This window comes from Pocillopora damicornis, chromosome 7 (assembly GCF_964200805.1).
Source record: "Pocillopora damicornis chromosome 7, jaPocDami1.2, whole genome shotgun sequence".
Lineage (NCBI taxonomy): Eukaryota > Metazoa > Cnidaria > Anthozoa > Scleractinia > Pocilloporidae > Pocillopora > Pocillopora damicornis.
The window spans coordinates 24877109-24892630 of NC_142676.1; the positions used below are offsets into that span (position 1 = coordinate 24877109).

The 15522-nt window shown below is 36.8% G+C and overlaps 2 protein-coding genes and 1 long non-coding RNA gene across 4 annotated transcripts; 2 read left to right on the forward strand and 1 right to left on the reverse strand.

Moving 5' to 3' along the window:
• Positions 1-242: 242 nt before the first annotated feature.
• LOC149043285 (uncharacterized) lies at positions 243-5738 on the reverse strand. The gene is made up of 3 exons (XR_016188271.1): positions 5615-5738; positions 5079-5204; positions 243-379 (listed from the first exon to the last, which is right to left on the reverse strand). It is a non-coding gene; the product is annotated as an uncharacterized LOC149043285 (long non-coding RNA).
• LOC113667149 (uncharacterized) lies at positions 2494-6533 on the forward strand. Its single transcript, XM_027182935.2, has 4 exons — positions 2494-2905; positions 3900-4005; positions 5059-5219; positions 5361-6533. The coding sequence occupies exons 1-4, from the start codon at positions 2888-2890 to the stop codon at positions 5979-5981; spliced, it is 906 nt and encodes a 301-aa protein (XP_027038736.2). The 5' UTR covers positions 2494-2887; the 3' UTR covers positions 5982-6533.
• Positions 6534-7551: 1018 nt separating this feature from the next.
• On the forward strand, positions 7552-14287 carry LOC113667153 (tubulinyl-Tyr carboxypeptidase 2). 2 transcript variants are annotated; one of them, XM_027182940.2, is made up of 11 exons: positions 7552-8452; positions 8762-8850; positions 9356-9412; positions 9907-9981; positions 10395-10472; positions 11246-11339; positions 11851-11896; positions 12331-12410; positions 12994-13077; positions 13580-13674; positions 13860-14287. In XM_027182940.2, the coding sequence occupies exons 1-11, from the start codon at positions 8237-8239 to the stop codon at positions 13915-13917; spliced, it is 972 nt and encodes a 323-aa protein (XP_027038741.2). In that variant the 5' UTR covers positions 7552-8236; the 3' UTR covers positions 13918-14287. The 2 variants fall into 2 exon arrangements, with proteins under 2 accessions (XP_027038741.2, XP_027038742.2); XM_027182941.2 differs by having other exon boundaries at positions 8071-8452; positions 13595-13674.
• The last annotated feature ends 1235 nt before the right edge of the window (positions 14288-15522 follow it).

Below are 15522 nucleotides of genomic sequence, written 5' to 3' on the forward strand. Positions count from 1 at the left end.
GGAGGTGGGACACTTAACCAAATGCATAAATCGCTTGTGAAATTATATAAAAATCACCACGAAGAACTTCGTAAATTGTACTGGTTTCCGACAATTCATTCGCTGAAACCAGAGCAGACCAAAGCTTAAAGCTTGGAAGGACGTAAAGTTCTGACAATTTTGCAAATAACATTCACACACACAGTAAAACTCGTTCCGCGATGATTACTTTAGCGGCCTGCCCTTCATAATTATCTTCTTAGGAGTTTAATTCATTAGACTCATCCTCATTGAAATATTTCCCGGAGTTACAGTTTATTGAAGGGTCATCGCCGCCAAATCGTGTGTCAAATTCTGTTGTGTAGAACTTGCGTACTTCGTAAATTCTTTGCTGAAAACACTAGAACACAAATTGAACAAACGGAAAGAAATTAGCAGGACAGAATTAAAATTACACAATCAAAACGGAATTTAAAACATCACAATCACGTCACAAAAACTGGACAGATTTTACATAACAGAATTTAACACACAATTTTTTGCGGCGATGACCCCTCACAATATGAATTTTTGCCACTTTTTGGTGGCAAATATTTGAATTCTCTCAAGTGCGACCCGGTGTCCCAGCGGATTTGGACCTCCTTAGATTTGGATCCCCCGGTCCAAATGCGCTAGCGGATATGGACCCCCTCCGCGGATTTGGACACCCTAACAAAACTGAGTGAAAACATCATCCTTAACGTGATACCTTACGTTCCAGTGCGTGCTAAGGTATGTTTTTAATTCAAAACATGAGTATCGTTAATGCATAAGAACTGGCATCCCGTCGGTTTCTTTTGATTAAGGGAAAATGGGCAAGAATTTAATTTAATGTCTGGAGAAAGGTCGTTTTAGAACTTTTTCCGCGATAGTCGAACACTGCTAGATTCAATAAGAGACAAACTTGTGACACTAATTTATTTTGTCATTGTTCAATGCCTGAGTGTTGGGACGACATGGTACAGTGTGAGTTGTGCGAGGAAGGGTTACACATGAGCTGCGAGGGATTTAAGACCCGGAGGGCGAGTGGCTCTGCATTATCCGCAGATCGCCAGACTCAAGACGTCTTCATAATTGTTAAGGTGTTATTTTGGATCCCTCAACAGTTAATAATCGTTAAAATTAGAAAATAAGATTGAGTTCGATGTAATAGTCTCCACTTTTGTCAAGACACGGGCGGCCCAAGCTCCAGCTGTGAGATAATCATCTTGCACAGTCATAGCGGAATTATAAGAGTTTATATGAGAATATTTACGACCGCTCTAAGGAATAAAACAATACGTCAAATTCTCAATAAAAATACCTCACTTTACTCCCACAGCGTATCACTTGTTATCTGACCGCTTACTTTGATGAAAAGAACCCATTTTAGCGAGTTGTCCATTTCGAGGTTTTCAACGTACATAAGAAAAGCCCTTACAACGTTTAAATTTTTTCACTTTCTAGAGGCGCTTGAGGATTCTAAATGAAGATAAAATATTTCCAATAGAAATTTGTATTTTTCAAAGAGAAATATGGAAAAATATCAGACTGCTGGACGTTTAGTTAATCGAAGACCGTGTCCAGTGAAAATTTTGTTAGTGTCACGTTTGGATCTCTTCGCAATCTGAGTACAAGGTCAGCGAAACGGACAACGTTGGAATTTTTTCACTTCGTAGAAGTGCTTGAAGATTATAAATGAAGGTAGAATATTTTCCAACAAAAAATTGGTATATTTCAGAGAGAAATATGGAGTTAACTGAGGACCGTGTCAGCCGTGTCATTGAAAAGTTTTTAAGTGTCAAGCGTTTGCATGGCTAAGTACTCTGTATACAGGGTTAGCGAAAAACATCAAGTTCGAAATTTTAGGCTGCCTGGAAGCGCTTGAGGATTGTAAATAAAGGTAGAACATTTTGGTATTTCGAAGAGAAATATGGAAAAATATCGGACTACCGGACGTTTAATTATTTTAAGTTTAGTCACTTCATTGCAGGAACGTCAGCGACACTGACAGTTTGCGTTAAAATTCTTATTTGCTGTTTTGCATGGACAACAACCTCGACCACTCTTTCGAGCGCAAGCTCCTCTCCACGGGCAGGAAACTTCAACTGACCCTTGGTCCTATTTAACAAGGATGGCAAACTTCAATTAAAAAAAATTGATGAATGGATGAAAACGTGGTGGATCGACATTTTCACCTTCATCGAAATACTCGCAAGGGTTTTCGTGTTCCTCTTTAGCAACAACCGATCCATACGCGTTTACTGCCTCGGAATCTATAAAATCAATGGATTCATCTGATTCCATGCCAGATTAAAACGTATAGAACCGTTTTAAACAGAATTATTTTGTCAAGGTCTTCAAATTCACCGAAGAGAACGCAGAAGGTAATTTGAGACAACTTGACAAGGTAAAAATAACTGACCAATCAGAGGCGCTATTTAATCAAAAGCGAAGGTTCGGAACAAAAACAAACGACCGCGCTGCATTAAGGTTGGAAATGAGCCTTTGAGTGCAAGGTTTAACTCTTAGGTATAAGCCCAGGTCTGGTAGAGGCTCATGTTGCACTAGGGCGACCCTCAAGTTGAAAAAGGGCACTAGAGCGAATTAAAATATTCGACAATTTTTCAAAAATTGGCAAACGAGAACGGCTTAAATTCCTACAGTATGTATAGAGACGTTCTTCTGCCTCCCTCCCAGAATTCACTGCGGTGCGCAGATTCTGGCACGAAGGTGAGGGAGCGCCCGTGGACTATAATGAAGGTTAGGTCTTCACCGACAACACCGACGGTTTGAAACTGAGTGATTTTGAAGAACACTCTCATCATTTTGCTTTCTCAAGGATTTTTTTGTTATCGTCAATTCAAATCGACGACTGCGAGGTGAAATAATGCGTTGCGTAACACAGGTTTGTGAAGTGAATATTTTCGATAGTTTACACTTTGTTGAAATGAAAAGAAAACATTCATTATTACTGCAAGCACTGCTACTGTGATCAATGAATTTAACACAGTTATCATCCTGGCTAATGAGTCTTGGTTAAATTCCAATATAAAGAGTAATGAAAACTTCCTGGATGGATACAAGATCTTTGAAGTTGAATAAAGATTCTGGGCCAGATTTTCATGTTTTGGGTTTAGGTCTAAATGATCCAAAGAACTCAAGCTTATTTTTACTTATCCATGAAATCACAAGCACAATACAACAAAATAAATCCAACATGGTGAATATCCTGCATTGCAGGATTGCTAGTCAGGAAAACTCATGTTTATATCTATGAAGTTGGCGCGAGTTTTCAAATGTTATAACATAGCTAGTAAATTTGTGTAATCAAATTCAATTGCCGAAGCATGCTTCATATTCCTATTGTGCACGCTCATGGTGTCAGCAAACAAATCCCTCGAGAAAAAATTTTTCCATGGGGTTGAAAATGTTATAAAACAATTGGTTCATATGTCAACTGTGCGTTCATTGAGATATGAAGCACTTGGGAAATTTGGAGAGCACTCAAGAAGCTAGAGTTGCTCTCAGCTACGCCTCAAGCAACTCTTATGCATCTTTCATGCTCTCCAAACTTCCCGCATGCTTCATATCTCGATGAGCACACGCTGACGTATGAACCAATTGTTAATTGAATTCATATGTAGATGTAGAATGTAGATTATGTTTGGTTAGGATTATACCAGTGCTCCCCCTCAACCAATCAGTTACAAAGCTAGTGCAATCACAACTTGGCTTCTCATAATTTCCTGTGCTTTTGGCAGTCAGCTTCTTTTCATTTTTGAGTTCTATACCTTGTATTATTTAACTTTGTTCTGATATAATTGTTTTGATTGGTTTGGTTTTGGTTTTCATACATGGGCTTCAGCATAATTTAACCACTTTTATTACATTAAATTCAGTGCAGATCATGGTCACATGGAAAAGCCAGACTTTGTGTATTTCTTCTACTGAGTTCTACAGTTCTCTCGTCACTTTTCATCTACCTGAGATTTTCAACTTCCGAAGGTAAAATTTGTACCTAGACCTTTAACAATCATCATGGATGCATCCAGGAAAGTGTCCTTGAATTGTATTCTACTTATCAAATTCCATTTTGCCACATTACACTTCGATCCATCATATGCCATTTCCTTGTAAACAACCTGTATTTTATCACATATTCTAACTGCATTATCTGACACCACTGAAAAAAATTCACATGGAACTTAATGCTACTGATAGTTAATTTTCTATGCAATTCTCCTGCATTTTGACTTTTGCTACAAATAAAACTTGCTTTTGGCTACCTTGGACATAACCCAATCAGCATTAATTCCTTGTTTACAACCTGCATTTTGACACTTATTTCACACACAGGGCAAAGTCCAGATAGGCAACAACTAATCCAGTAGCCTTCTTGAAATATTATCCTTTTCCCTTACTCAATGTATCTTCACTAATTCAAGATCGCAATATATCTTTGGTTTGGGTCTATTGAAGGTACAGCAGAGTTTCAGTTTGCTTTTCATTGTAAAATTGTATTTTGAGGCGATTAACAGAAGATATAATTTTGATTTTCTCACTGTCAGACAAACAGCAGTAAGCATAGTCTCTTTTGAAACCATTATTTGGTCTGGTCACACAAAGTGTGCTCTCTCTCCAACGGGGAATAGAGGGTGTTGTATGACAAGACCAAACAACAGCTGCAAAGGAGACTACAGTAAGCATAGCATCAATGCATTTCATTTTTGCTCAGAAATATTTAGACAATGGAGACAATAGACCACAAAAATCTGTGAGAGTTCAGATAAATTAGGTGTTTCTTTTGTCTTTCTCTAAGGGTGAAGTAATGTGATATTTTTGTTCTTTTGAAAGTTATGCTCTTTGCAGTTACTTAAATGAAAACATTTGGTACACAAAGTGTCCCATCTCAACCCACCCAACTAAAGAAATTAACTCTTGCATGCTATGCTTACCCATGTCTTAATGTTGACATTAATTTTCGTAGTTATACATGAATGAAAAAGTATCAATTGTGCAAAAACCAAAACTGGTATTTTTTTAAATGGATTTTGACAGGTGACATAGAGGACACATACCCATTCAGGCAAGCAAGTGCCCAACTACATCTTATCATCCAGTTTCCAGTTTTGTACACTTCCGGTAAAGTCGAAGATCATGTCTTAAAGCGACAAGCAGAGTATATCTACAGTCTGCAAAAAAATCTGCAGAGTCCACATGTGAGTTTAAACATTACTCAGCTCACTGAATTCAAATTAATTTATAGGACTTTCAGGAGTGAGACTAAACAGAATAATTCTATCTTCACTCTTCCCCCCAGCCCCATAAAACCTGGTAAAAATTAGTTTTATTTCCTTTAGGTTGCAGCAGTTCATATTCTCTGTGAAAAAGACGAAGACCCCATTTTCATAAAAGCACAGAATTTGGAACAAGATTGGAAACTAGACTTCATCATTCTTGGTCGACGCATGCACTATAAAGATGCCTTTGAATTTGCCTCAAAACATTTGATTCGAAAAAATGTAATGGTTATGAACTCTGACTGTTATGTACATAGAGGATTTGAAAAACTGGATGAAAGTATTTTGAGTAGGAAAACAATGTATGCTCTCACCAGGCATGAAAGTGAAGAAAATATTCATCTCTGTGATGCCACAGATCTTTGTGGACCAAAGTCAAAATTTCAAGGATCTCACGATGGATTTTTGTTCAGACTTCTCACACCAGTTTCCCCTTGGTTATTGGACGAGATTGACTATCGCCCAAACATTGGAGGCATTGAGCAAGTTTTGATTTTCAACTTCAGAAAATATGGAGGCTTTAAAATAAAAAATCCTTGTAAGATCCTGCATATTGTTCATCATCACTGCAGTGGGGTGAGAAACGAGACAGAACGTGTTATTCAAGGTCAACGTATTGATGACTATCTTCATGTTGCACAGCATAGAAAACTTGTTTTGGCGGAGTTTTCTGGTTTATAACATGTTGTTTGAGTGTCATTAAAGGAAACTCCTCTGGAGATAGTTCTAGTGTATTAGGATGGGTTTGAGTTAGAAACAAATTGCAAAATACACAAATGCATGTAAGTTGTTAAGTGTCTAAACAGCTTAGTACCTTAATATCTGTGTCATATTCTTTAGAAAAATTGCAATGTACACCTAAGCCTAAACTTAGCCATGATAAAGAAACTTTAAGGCTCAATCCTTAGTTATTCACTACCTGCCAAAACTTTAAAGAGCAGAATTACTTTCTTCTTTTAGCCTTCTTTTTTTTATACCATTTTAAGTAAAATTAACATTTTGTATATTTATTAAAAAAAACTCAACACAACTCTCAATTTTACTCCAACAAACTATGTGAGCAAGTTTATATTTTCAGCAGAACTTCAGTTTGAATAAGTGTTACAACCTGACGAGAAAATGGATTACAGTTTGCAAAGAACATTTAAAACAAAATTGGAACAGTTGTGCAATTTTTTTGCCAACAAATTTATATTACCTTCACTCAAAACTGACAATAAACTTACACTTGCAACATACAGTTTGTCAGTTTTTTATTTTATTTCTTTTATTCTCTCAAGATCAAACTTTTTAAAAATTTCATGGTTAATAAGATACATGAAAAAAATTACCCAGTTCTGATTAGTTAAGATAAACGCAGTTTTAGGTAATTCAATGCAGAAGAGGGTTGATTCAGTGCAAAGAAGTAACAAACAAGTAACAAACCAAAACAATCCTCTCTTTTCTCTCTCTCAAGTCACTTTGGTTGACTGAAAAATTTTCGTTTTAGAATGACTTTTTTGTATAAGCAATGGTGTCATTACGTTGGTTGACAGGCGGCCTAAAAACCACCTGCAATTAATTTTTATCGTTCACAAAAAGTACCTAGAAAGTTAAAACGTGAGATATTTAGTTATAGTTAAGCTAATCGATGAAACTTTCATTCATTTAATATCTGAATTTTCTTAAACAGTTGGTTCGTAGTGGAAAGGTAAGCGAAGTTTTAATTTCAGTTCTACAACAAATATACGCTCTCGGTGAGTCTGTTCAATTTGGACATTTGTACCGTAAATTGTAAAACAGAAACTTAAGGAATTCTATGAGAAAAGGCCGCATTAAATCCCCTTGTGTCTCTTTGGAGTGTATCATCCGAATTTAGTTCTTGTGGAGGAAAGACCAGATTTTCACACGCCATTGCTGCAAACAAACGAGCAAACTCTCATAACTTCAAAACAAAAAAGTTTGAATCTACTTACCATTACTTTCCTCGCCGATTACTTAATGAACTTAATATTAAGTTAAAAAATATATATGTTATTTATCGGCCAAGGGTCGGTCCCTACGGCTAAAAACTGTGACCTCGGCCTTTGTTTTAACCGAACGCACAATGTCACTTGTAGAGTTAGAATAAATTATTTTAGCACTTGATACGCGCGCCTTGCTTCTGCATAATTAGGATAAGCTCTCTCGTATTTTTTCATGTCTATTAGTAATACGTAATCACACTCGTGCTTACTTATTCCAAATTGCACTCGAAATCATGTGATTACCTATACAAATTAAGGTAAAGTTTCCGCACAGCCCCATACTGTTGTAAAACAAATCTTTTTTCCCAACGGAAATGTATTGTTTTTGTCATTGTTTTCTCTGTTAAAGAACTGAGTGCATACTGTAGGATGGGGCTGTGCGGAAATTTTACCCAAGTGAGTTACGATCACCATCAAGGATTGTCTTCAACACATCTTCTCTACTCATCGATTTAAAAGTTCGGCCATCTTCAGCAGCCCTGAACTTGGCCATAATTTGCTCGGTTTGCATCGGGAAAGTCGCATGCTGTGTCTTGAACGATCACAATGTATGCACAGTGATCGATGGGAAATGATCATCCTCATCGTCGCTCTTACGACCCAAAAGCCCTTTTCTTGCCCGTTGTGTATTCTTGCGAACGAACGCTCGGAAAGAGGATCGCAGATTCCACCCGATTCGCTCGTAATTAACCGCTTATATGCGGATTTAATTAGTATCAAATTAACGCAGATTCTCAGCGACCGGCCGCGCGTTCTAAGAAACTGGACACTAACGGCATGAAGCAGCCAATTAAACATAAGTTTTCCTTTGGCATAGCAACGCACTAAGCTTGCGATTTTTCCAAATTTTTCTCCTGTACCAATGGAGTCTCAAAAGAAGAAGTGGGAAAAGTGTATCAGAATGTAAAAGCATGAGCTCTTATTGGTGTCATGGCCAATAAATTCCCTTCATGCGAAGACCAGGGAGACGAGGACAACAAAGATGTACCAAGTGAGGACGAGAGTGGAATACTGTTCTATGTGAACAAAGATGGTTTTCCTATTAGTAAGAAAACTTGGGAAAGAATGTGGCGTCATGTGGAGAAAATACATCCGAAGGGAGCACAAGTTGTGCAGAGTGTGAGAGAAAGTGAACACCTAGCAAAGGCAAGGCGCCAATTTGATACATGTTTGAGATCTTACTGGGAAAAAAAAAATCATAAATTATGAGAACCTCATGAGTAAAATTTATATTATAAGTATATACTTACATAAAACTGAAATTTAAACATTATCTCAACTATTGCAGACTATTCGTTTCAAAATCAAAGTTATCACAAAAACTGTCGTCAATAGCTGTAATGCTGAGTTAGTTTATGCCGCCAAAATATATTTTCAAAGACATAAAACTTATTTTTGCTTCTCCAAAACAACCAATTGATGTGACCTCAATGTTTCAATGTTAACTGAATGTAGGTTCCATATGTAGCTGTACCTGTGTTTACACCAGTCATGTCAGTGGAGGAGAAGCTAGGATTGATTCAAAACTACCTACAGCAACTGCAGTATCCTTGTAACAACATCACAACATTGATTACGAAGTCTTAGCAGTCAAATCGTGTCTGGTTTGAGCAAATTTCATGTTTCTTCCCCAAGTGCGTTGTCTACAATCTCATTCCCCTGAGTGGCTCAAATTCTTGCTTGTATTCCTATCCTAGTCATGGAGGTTCAAGACCCTGAATGTTTAATTGTAATGTTACAGACAAGTGCATAGAAATATGATTCCAAGTTTGACGTCATTTGGAGAGTTTTCACTGAATTTCAGATATGGCCACTTACTAGCAAAGTTTACCGTCTGTGAGCCAAGTGATCACCTTGTGGTCCTCTGCAGAGACCAGAGCACATACACAGATTCACAACTTATGCAAAACCTATATATTATGGTCTATTGCATCTTTAAGAGACTTGTAGACTGCAGATTTTTACAGGCTTCTTTTAGGGCTGTGCGGCAAACTTTTCTTCTTTGACTTGTCTTAACTATATTGAATTTTTTTAACATGGCTGTCACAGATATAATCATACAGGGACTCAATTTTTTGAGATTAAGAAGTGGAGACCATTGACAGGGTACTGTTACCAATGTTTGTGTCCCTTTTGGATAATGATTAATCTGATCCCCAAATGGCTTGTGGTAAGATCCAAAAATGGCATGGAAAATAGTGAATTAGGCCACATGCCTTTCAGCTCTTTAATATTCCAGATTTGACAGCCAATTTTCTGAGATTATAACATTTACTAAACTATACTTTACTAGACTCATTCATTCGATAATGAGTCTAGAAAATTGTGTGTTACTTCGTCAGTTAATTTAAATGTTTCTTGATTTTCAAGATGTCTGTTTTGTAGTGTTTGAGTTGAAAAGGAAAATAACTGAATTACAGACACACTTAGCTCTTCATTAGAATATGACATTAAGTGCTCTGTTAGAGTACAGACATGCAGTTAAATAGCACACAAAAATTGTCACAATGCATGAAATGCATTTTCTCGATATTTTACTGAAAAGGTTGTATCATGTGAAGTTACTCTATGATTAGCAAAAAATTTTTGTATCTCTACAGGTTGATGGATACAGCAAGGGAAATTATAAAAGAGTCCTTACCCATTAAATGCCTTGAAGCTGTTATTGTAGGATTGTATCCTTTACTCTTGTACATGTACGCTTTCTCTTGCAGAGTGTTTGTTGGGCACCTCATGAGAGACAATTCCCCAACTACCATACAGAATTTGGAATTCATTGACTTAATTTTAATGGCCTGGTCTTAATTTTTCTACAGATTAGGAGAATATCCACTCAATTATTCTGCTGCTTCATTTCCAAATGGAAACTCTGTCCTTAAGTAGTGACAGATTTTTTTAGTTTTGAATTGAGCTTATTGCTCCAATGAATTGTAGCTGTGGGATATTGATCAAATGAAGCCTTTAAGTGCTACTGTGGTTCTTTCTTTATTCACTCCGAGCTTTCGCCATTCTACGGCATCATCAGGGATGATTATAGCTGTATTATTAATAAAGGAATCAAACATTGGACACTTAACAAAAATGAAAGGTATTTTACATGTGGTATGACTGAGATGCAGCGGTTTACCATCAGTTTTAAAACACAGTTCAATGGACGCTACTACAGGTGATAACCATTATGCAAACTAAGCAAGCTAAGGTTGTTTGAAAAGGATCATAGGAAAGTAAGCTGCTGAGGTTGCAAAACGATCTGAATGAAGCAATAGTTTCCCTAGCATCTGAGCTTTAATTTCCAAGATTATTACAACTGATTAACATATAATCAATATGTCCTTTTCAGATAGGGACTGACAAAACTTGTTTTTCCATTTGTGTGAATGACTTGTTTATTTATGCAATAGACTGTGCTTCTATCAATTTTTCAGAGCAATAACAAGAGCTGGGGGCAAGTGCTCCTAACATCCTAAGTGGTTAATTACACCAGGAAACTGATAGTAAACTGATATAATTTTAATAATATTAACTTAAAACCAAACATGATATGTTTAAATTTTCTATGGGTTTACTGGTAGAATATATGATAGATTTTTGACCAGTTAGGGCACTCATACTATCTCAGTTATTTTGTTAATCCTTCAACTCCCAAGATCTGATTGTTAATTCTCCTCTCTCGCTTCTACACATTACCTTGTTAACTAGGTAGTTATGAGAATTTGGTGTGGGAGCAAGGTAACATCTTCTGCCTGATTAATTTGTGTATTCTTATAAAGTGTTTGTTGGATAATGTATGGATATTTTAGGGAGAGGTTACATGTCAAACACTTCTGGAAGTTAAAGGGTTAACATAAATGTAGTTTGATTCTGCCCCGAAAGTAGTTGTTATTTGTATTTTTGTTGTTGTCTTTGTTTTTTTTTTTAATGACTGTGGCTCATTTTTAGGCATGTGGTGCTTGGAGTACACTACAATGGCAAATTTGGGACATTGGGATTAAGCAGAAGAGATGACCTCATGTTCAAGCCCTTGAAATTTAAAGTACACTTTAAGACATGACACCTTCAATTGTGCTTTGTTCTTTTTCTCATTACACTGCTATGGCTGCTATGAGTTATTACTGGCACTTATTTTCCCCTTCTGTTAATTCCTGTGTCTTAAACCAGGACCTTAAGACATTTAGTTGAAATTTAATCGTAAGATTGTAAGACAGAGCAAAATACTGACTTTGTGGCTGACTGCAGAGGCATATGGGATATTAAGATCAAATTTGTAAGTAGCCAAACATTTGACACGACTGCCAAATACAGTTTGAATGTTTCTTCGACAATTAATTGCTAAGTACTTTGTAGTAAAGTTAAGATTCAGGAAATTTCTTGTAATAAACCTTTGTCTAGTCACTTTGGTCATAAATATTACTGTAAGTTGTACATTTATTGAACCAAGTGTCACCTTCTCAAGACATATAGTGTGTTGAGACCATCACTCAAATTTCTCTTCTATTCATAGAAATATTGACCACTTAGAAATATTTTATTTCTCTCTTCAACAGAGTCTCCTGGATTTACTTGATGACTTCACAAAGTCATATAACAATTGTATGTAGCTTCTTGTGCATTGCTGTGTGTAGCTGACATGGAATGCTTTTTTGCACTCCATATGAACCTTCTCACAACTCCTTGTGATTATTATTTTTGGTTTGTAATAGCAAGGGTTCATAACTGTGAGTTGCGATAGAGAAAACCTAGTTTCAAGTTCTGTATCAGAGCTGTTAAGTTATTTCTAATAATGTTCCATCTTCTTTTTAATGAGGGGAACATGCTGTAGTAAAACTCATTCCAATCAAGCCTTGATTTGCGGAGAAGCCAATCATAATAGTCCTCTCACACAAATAGCTCAAACCAATTTCTCCTGAATGACTGAGTATGGGGGAATGGGGATTGTCTGTGAGGAGACATTTTACCAACAGATGTCTCTCTACATGAGGATAGGAGTACTAATTTCAAAACTGTTTTTTTTTTCTTCATTGCAGATCTTCATAATGTAAAGAAAATAAAACTGAGTCTTCCTGTAGTTCATGATATTCACAGCTGTGAAAGAATTCAGTGGAAGGTAAAATTTATGTTGAGCTCACAGTCCATTACTGTTTTAGTTGATACCTGTTTCTCTACCATGAAGAGACTAAGGAGCTGGACCACTCTATTTAAATAAGATGCCAGACTATTGCAAATAATCTGGGTTCAATTGGTACCAATAGCTTCTGTGACTGTTTCCTGTTACCTACATAATTCTCTAAGGCTGACTATAGCCACCATTACTGTTCCAAAATGCTTCTCTTGTACTCCTGGCCCAAACAAGGACTTAAGAATTTTTTTCTCTTTTTTCAATTGGGCTTCAGTTAGTAGCATATACTTAAATTTGAAAGGCTTTAAGGTTTGCATACTGTAAATAGGTTTCATTAAAAGGTGAATGATCATCAGAAGAAAAGTAATGGCTTGTAGTTTGGCTCTCATTGATGAGCTTGCAATTAGCCCTCCTACTTCCTCTAATAAGTCCCGTATCTAAAGGCCCTGGAAATTATGACTCCTTTCAGGGAACTTCTTGGAGCAATCATATTTGTACTGTCTTAATTTTTCTCTCTTTTTGACTGATTTTTAAAGAATCTTTGGTTAACTCTCTGAATTTTTTCCTGTAGTACCTGACTTTGAGTCCACTGAAGACAAGTCAACCAGAAATGAAGAGCATCTTGGATAGATTCACCCGAGAAATCAGAGTATCGGTAAAACAATGTTCAAGTGTGTTTTGAATTCAATATTGCTATAAGCAGCCTCTTCTCTAGTAAGATCACTGTCTAAAACTGTAAGTGTGTAACAGATCCCATCCCAATATGCCTCTCTCTCTGTCTCTCTCTCTCTCTCTCTGGTTTTGGCTGGGTTGCAAAATAAACTTTTATTTGAAAGCTTTTTAGTTTCTGTCTTGAGTTATCTTATTTTCAATAAATTTAGAAAATCAATTTAAATAAATTATTTAAATAAATTTTTAAATAACTTTTAAATTTTTCAGACAATTCTAGAGAAAAATAATGATTTGCGTTTTCTCTCAATGAGCTTTGAATTAGCTCTCCCTTTAATGAGTCCCACCCCTTCTTTCCCAAGTAGAATCCTTGGGAATTGATAGTAGAGTAGTTATCCTCTCTCAACAAAGATGACTTATAATCATAGCCATTCCATGTTAATAATCTCAAATTAATGGTGCAACTTTAACCGTAATTGTGTGTATAGTTTCATTCCTATCAGATCAGTTCTCCAAGGAAGCCTGACGCCTCCAGTACGCTGACTCAAACGGAGAAAGCAAAAGGTTCAACACAACTTTCACCGTAAGTATTTTAGTTGCTCCAGACCTGTTTACATTTGAATGAAAATAATTGCAGTTCACTTGTCTCGACTGTGAACCTAACCCCTCAGTGAGACCCGTGTAGACGCCAATTTACGTAGTAAGGGACTTATAGTGGCGTTTTCAGAATTACATGATGCAAAGTATGTGCGTGTATTTTGTCATCAGGCGGAAGGACAGACACACGCCATCCAGTCCTTCGCGAGCGTACCATGTCAGAGTATGACGTTATGTTGAAGTAGCATCTGTCAATCATTCCCACTTCATACTGGCATACCGCTGGTAACTTATGACACAGCGTGGAACAGTCACATGGCTCAACAGTAACACCAACGACCACACTGAAGGAGATTCCCGTACTTAGAATACGTCGTAGAGCTGTTCCTAGGGGACTGGGCACGTTTTAAAAGTCGTTCATACCTATAGAGTCATCGAAGTCAGAAGGATTAGGCGCCTTCGTCCGAGAGTGAAGTTTATCACCTCGTTTTCTAACACAAGGAAACATCTCTTTTTCTAGTCAACTCTTCATTGACGGCAAATTACAGTTTTTCATATTAAAGTGTATTATAAATAAATTCTCAATATACTGGAAAAAATCGTTTCAATCATTTGTTACTACTCTTAATCATTTTTGAAGGAAAAATTCTCACACGAAAACGGAAAAAATATCCAAAATTTCAAGCTTTCCTTCCTAGCTGTACCATGCGTTAGTCACTCTAACCATTTACACTCAAGCGAGTTATATCTTTAGACTTCTCCGGTCTTCATCCTTTCTGAAAGGGATTTTAAGTTTGTGCTATTTTTGTAAACGTTTTAGGTGTAATACATGTGTATTGCGCAAAATTCTAATTTCTTTGCGCATTATAATTTGATGACGTAACAGATATAATTGTTAAGATTTTCTATCGCTAGACAGTGTTATGGACACCTAGAACCAATGGGTAAATATTTATCTTGATTTCTTTTGATATTATCTATATGAACTGAAACTAATTTGTTAACGCATTACTTTACAGATTTCGAATCTTCGATCCATATCCATGGTTTTTGTCATAACATTCATCCGTTATTTATTGTAATAAAATATCGAGGTTTGGAACCTTTGGTATATTAATGTCCTAACACACCGTCACATTCGAAATCCATTGAGACGTGAACACGAAGATAATGGATCCAGAAAAAGCGAAAACAGACCGGAAGAATGCCAGAACAATCTTCACAAGGAAAAGGAATGAGCTGCTGAGATCTGTCCGCGACAGAAGAATAGCAGATGTGATTGAAGACGATTATGCTGAGCTCGTCAAAGCATGGAAGGAATTAGAAGGTAAACACAACGCCTATATAGAGCTCCTGAAGGATGACGAGATGAACACAGCAGAAAATTGGCTCGAAGAGCTACAAAACCTCTACACGGACGCGAGAAATTTAAAATTTGAATACATAGAAAATGAAACAAGAGCACGCGCAGAAAAAGAACGCGACGAATCCGCAAGCAAAGAGAAGGAATGCATTCTCAACAAAAGAAACACTGCGCGCGCAGTCTTTGATGCCTTATATGGTAATGCTTCCCATACGATGGAAAACGAAAAGGTTACAACGACGCACATGAAAAACTTGCAAAGTCAGCTTGAAGAGGCTTTTGTCGACTGTAAACAAAAACACGAAAAGTTAATCGAGCTCATTGATAAAGACTCCGCAGAACGAGAATTGGGGTGGATTTTTGACGTTCAACAGCGCTACAGTGAAATTTCAGAATTAATGGAAACCCGCGTCGATGAAAATGAAAGCAAAACCTTCATCAAATCCAGTGACGGAGCAACCCTTAAGCTTA

Bases quoted from the DNA above. Each gene is read 5' to 3' on its own strand.
- LOC113667153 (XM_027182940.2), top strand. From the start codon at position 8,237: ATGGCCAATAAATTCCCTTCATGCGAAGACCAGGGAGACGAGGACAAC. The intron at 8,453-8,761 runs GCAAGGCGCCAA...AACTGAATGTAG, and splicing joins AAAGTGAACACCTAGCAAAG to GTTCCATATGTAGCTGTACC. The intron at 8,851-9,355 runs GTATCCTTGTAA...TGGCTGTCACAG, and splicing joins AACTACCTACAGCAACTGCA to ATATAATCATACAGGGACTC.
- LOC113667149 (XM_027182935.2), top strand. The intron at 4,006-5,058 runs GTAAAATTTGTA...GGATTTTGACAG, and splicing joins GAGATTTTCAACTTCCGAAG to GTGACATAGAGGACACATAC. The intron at 5,220-5,360 runs GTGAGTTTAAAC...TATTTCCTTTAG, and splicing joins AAAATCTGCAGAGTCCACAT to GTTGCAGCAGTTCATATTCT.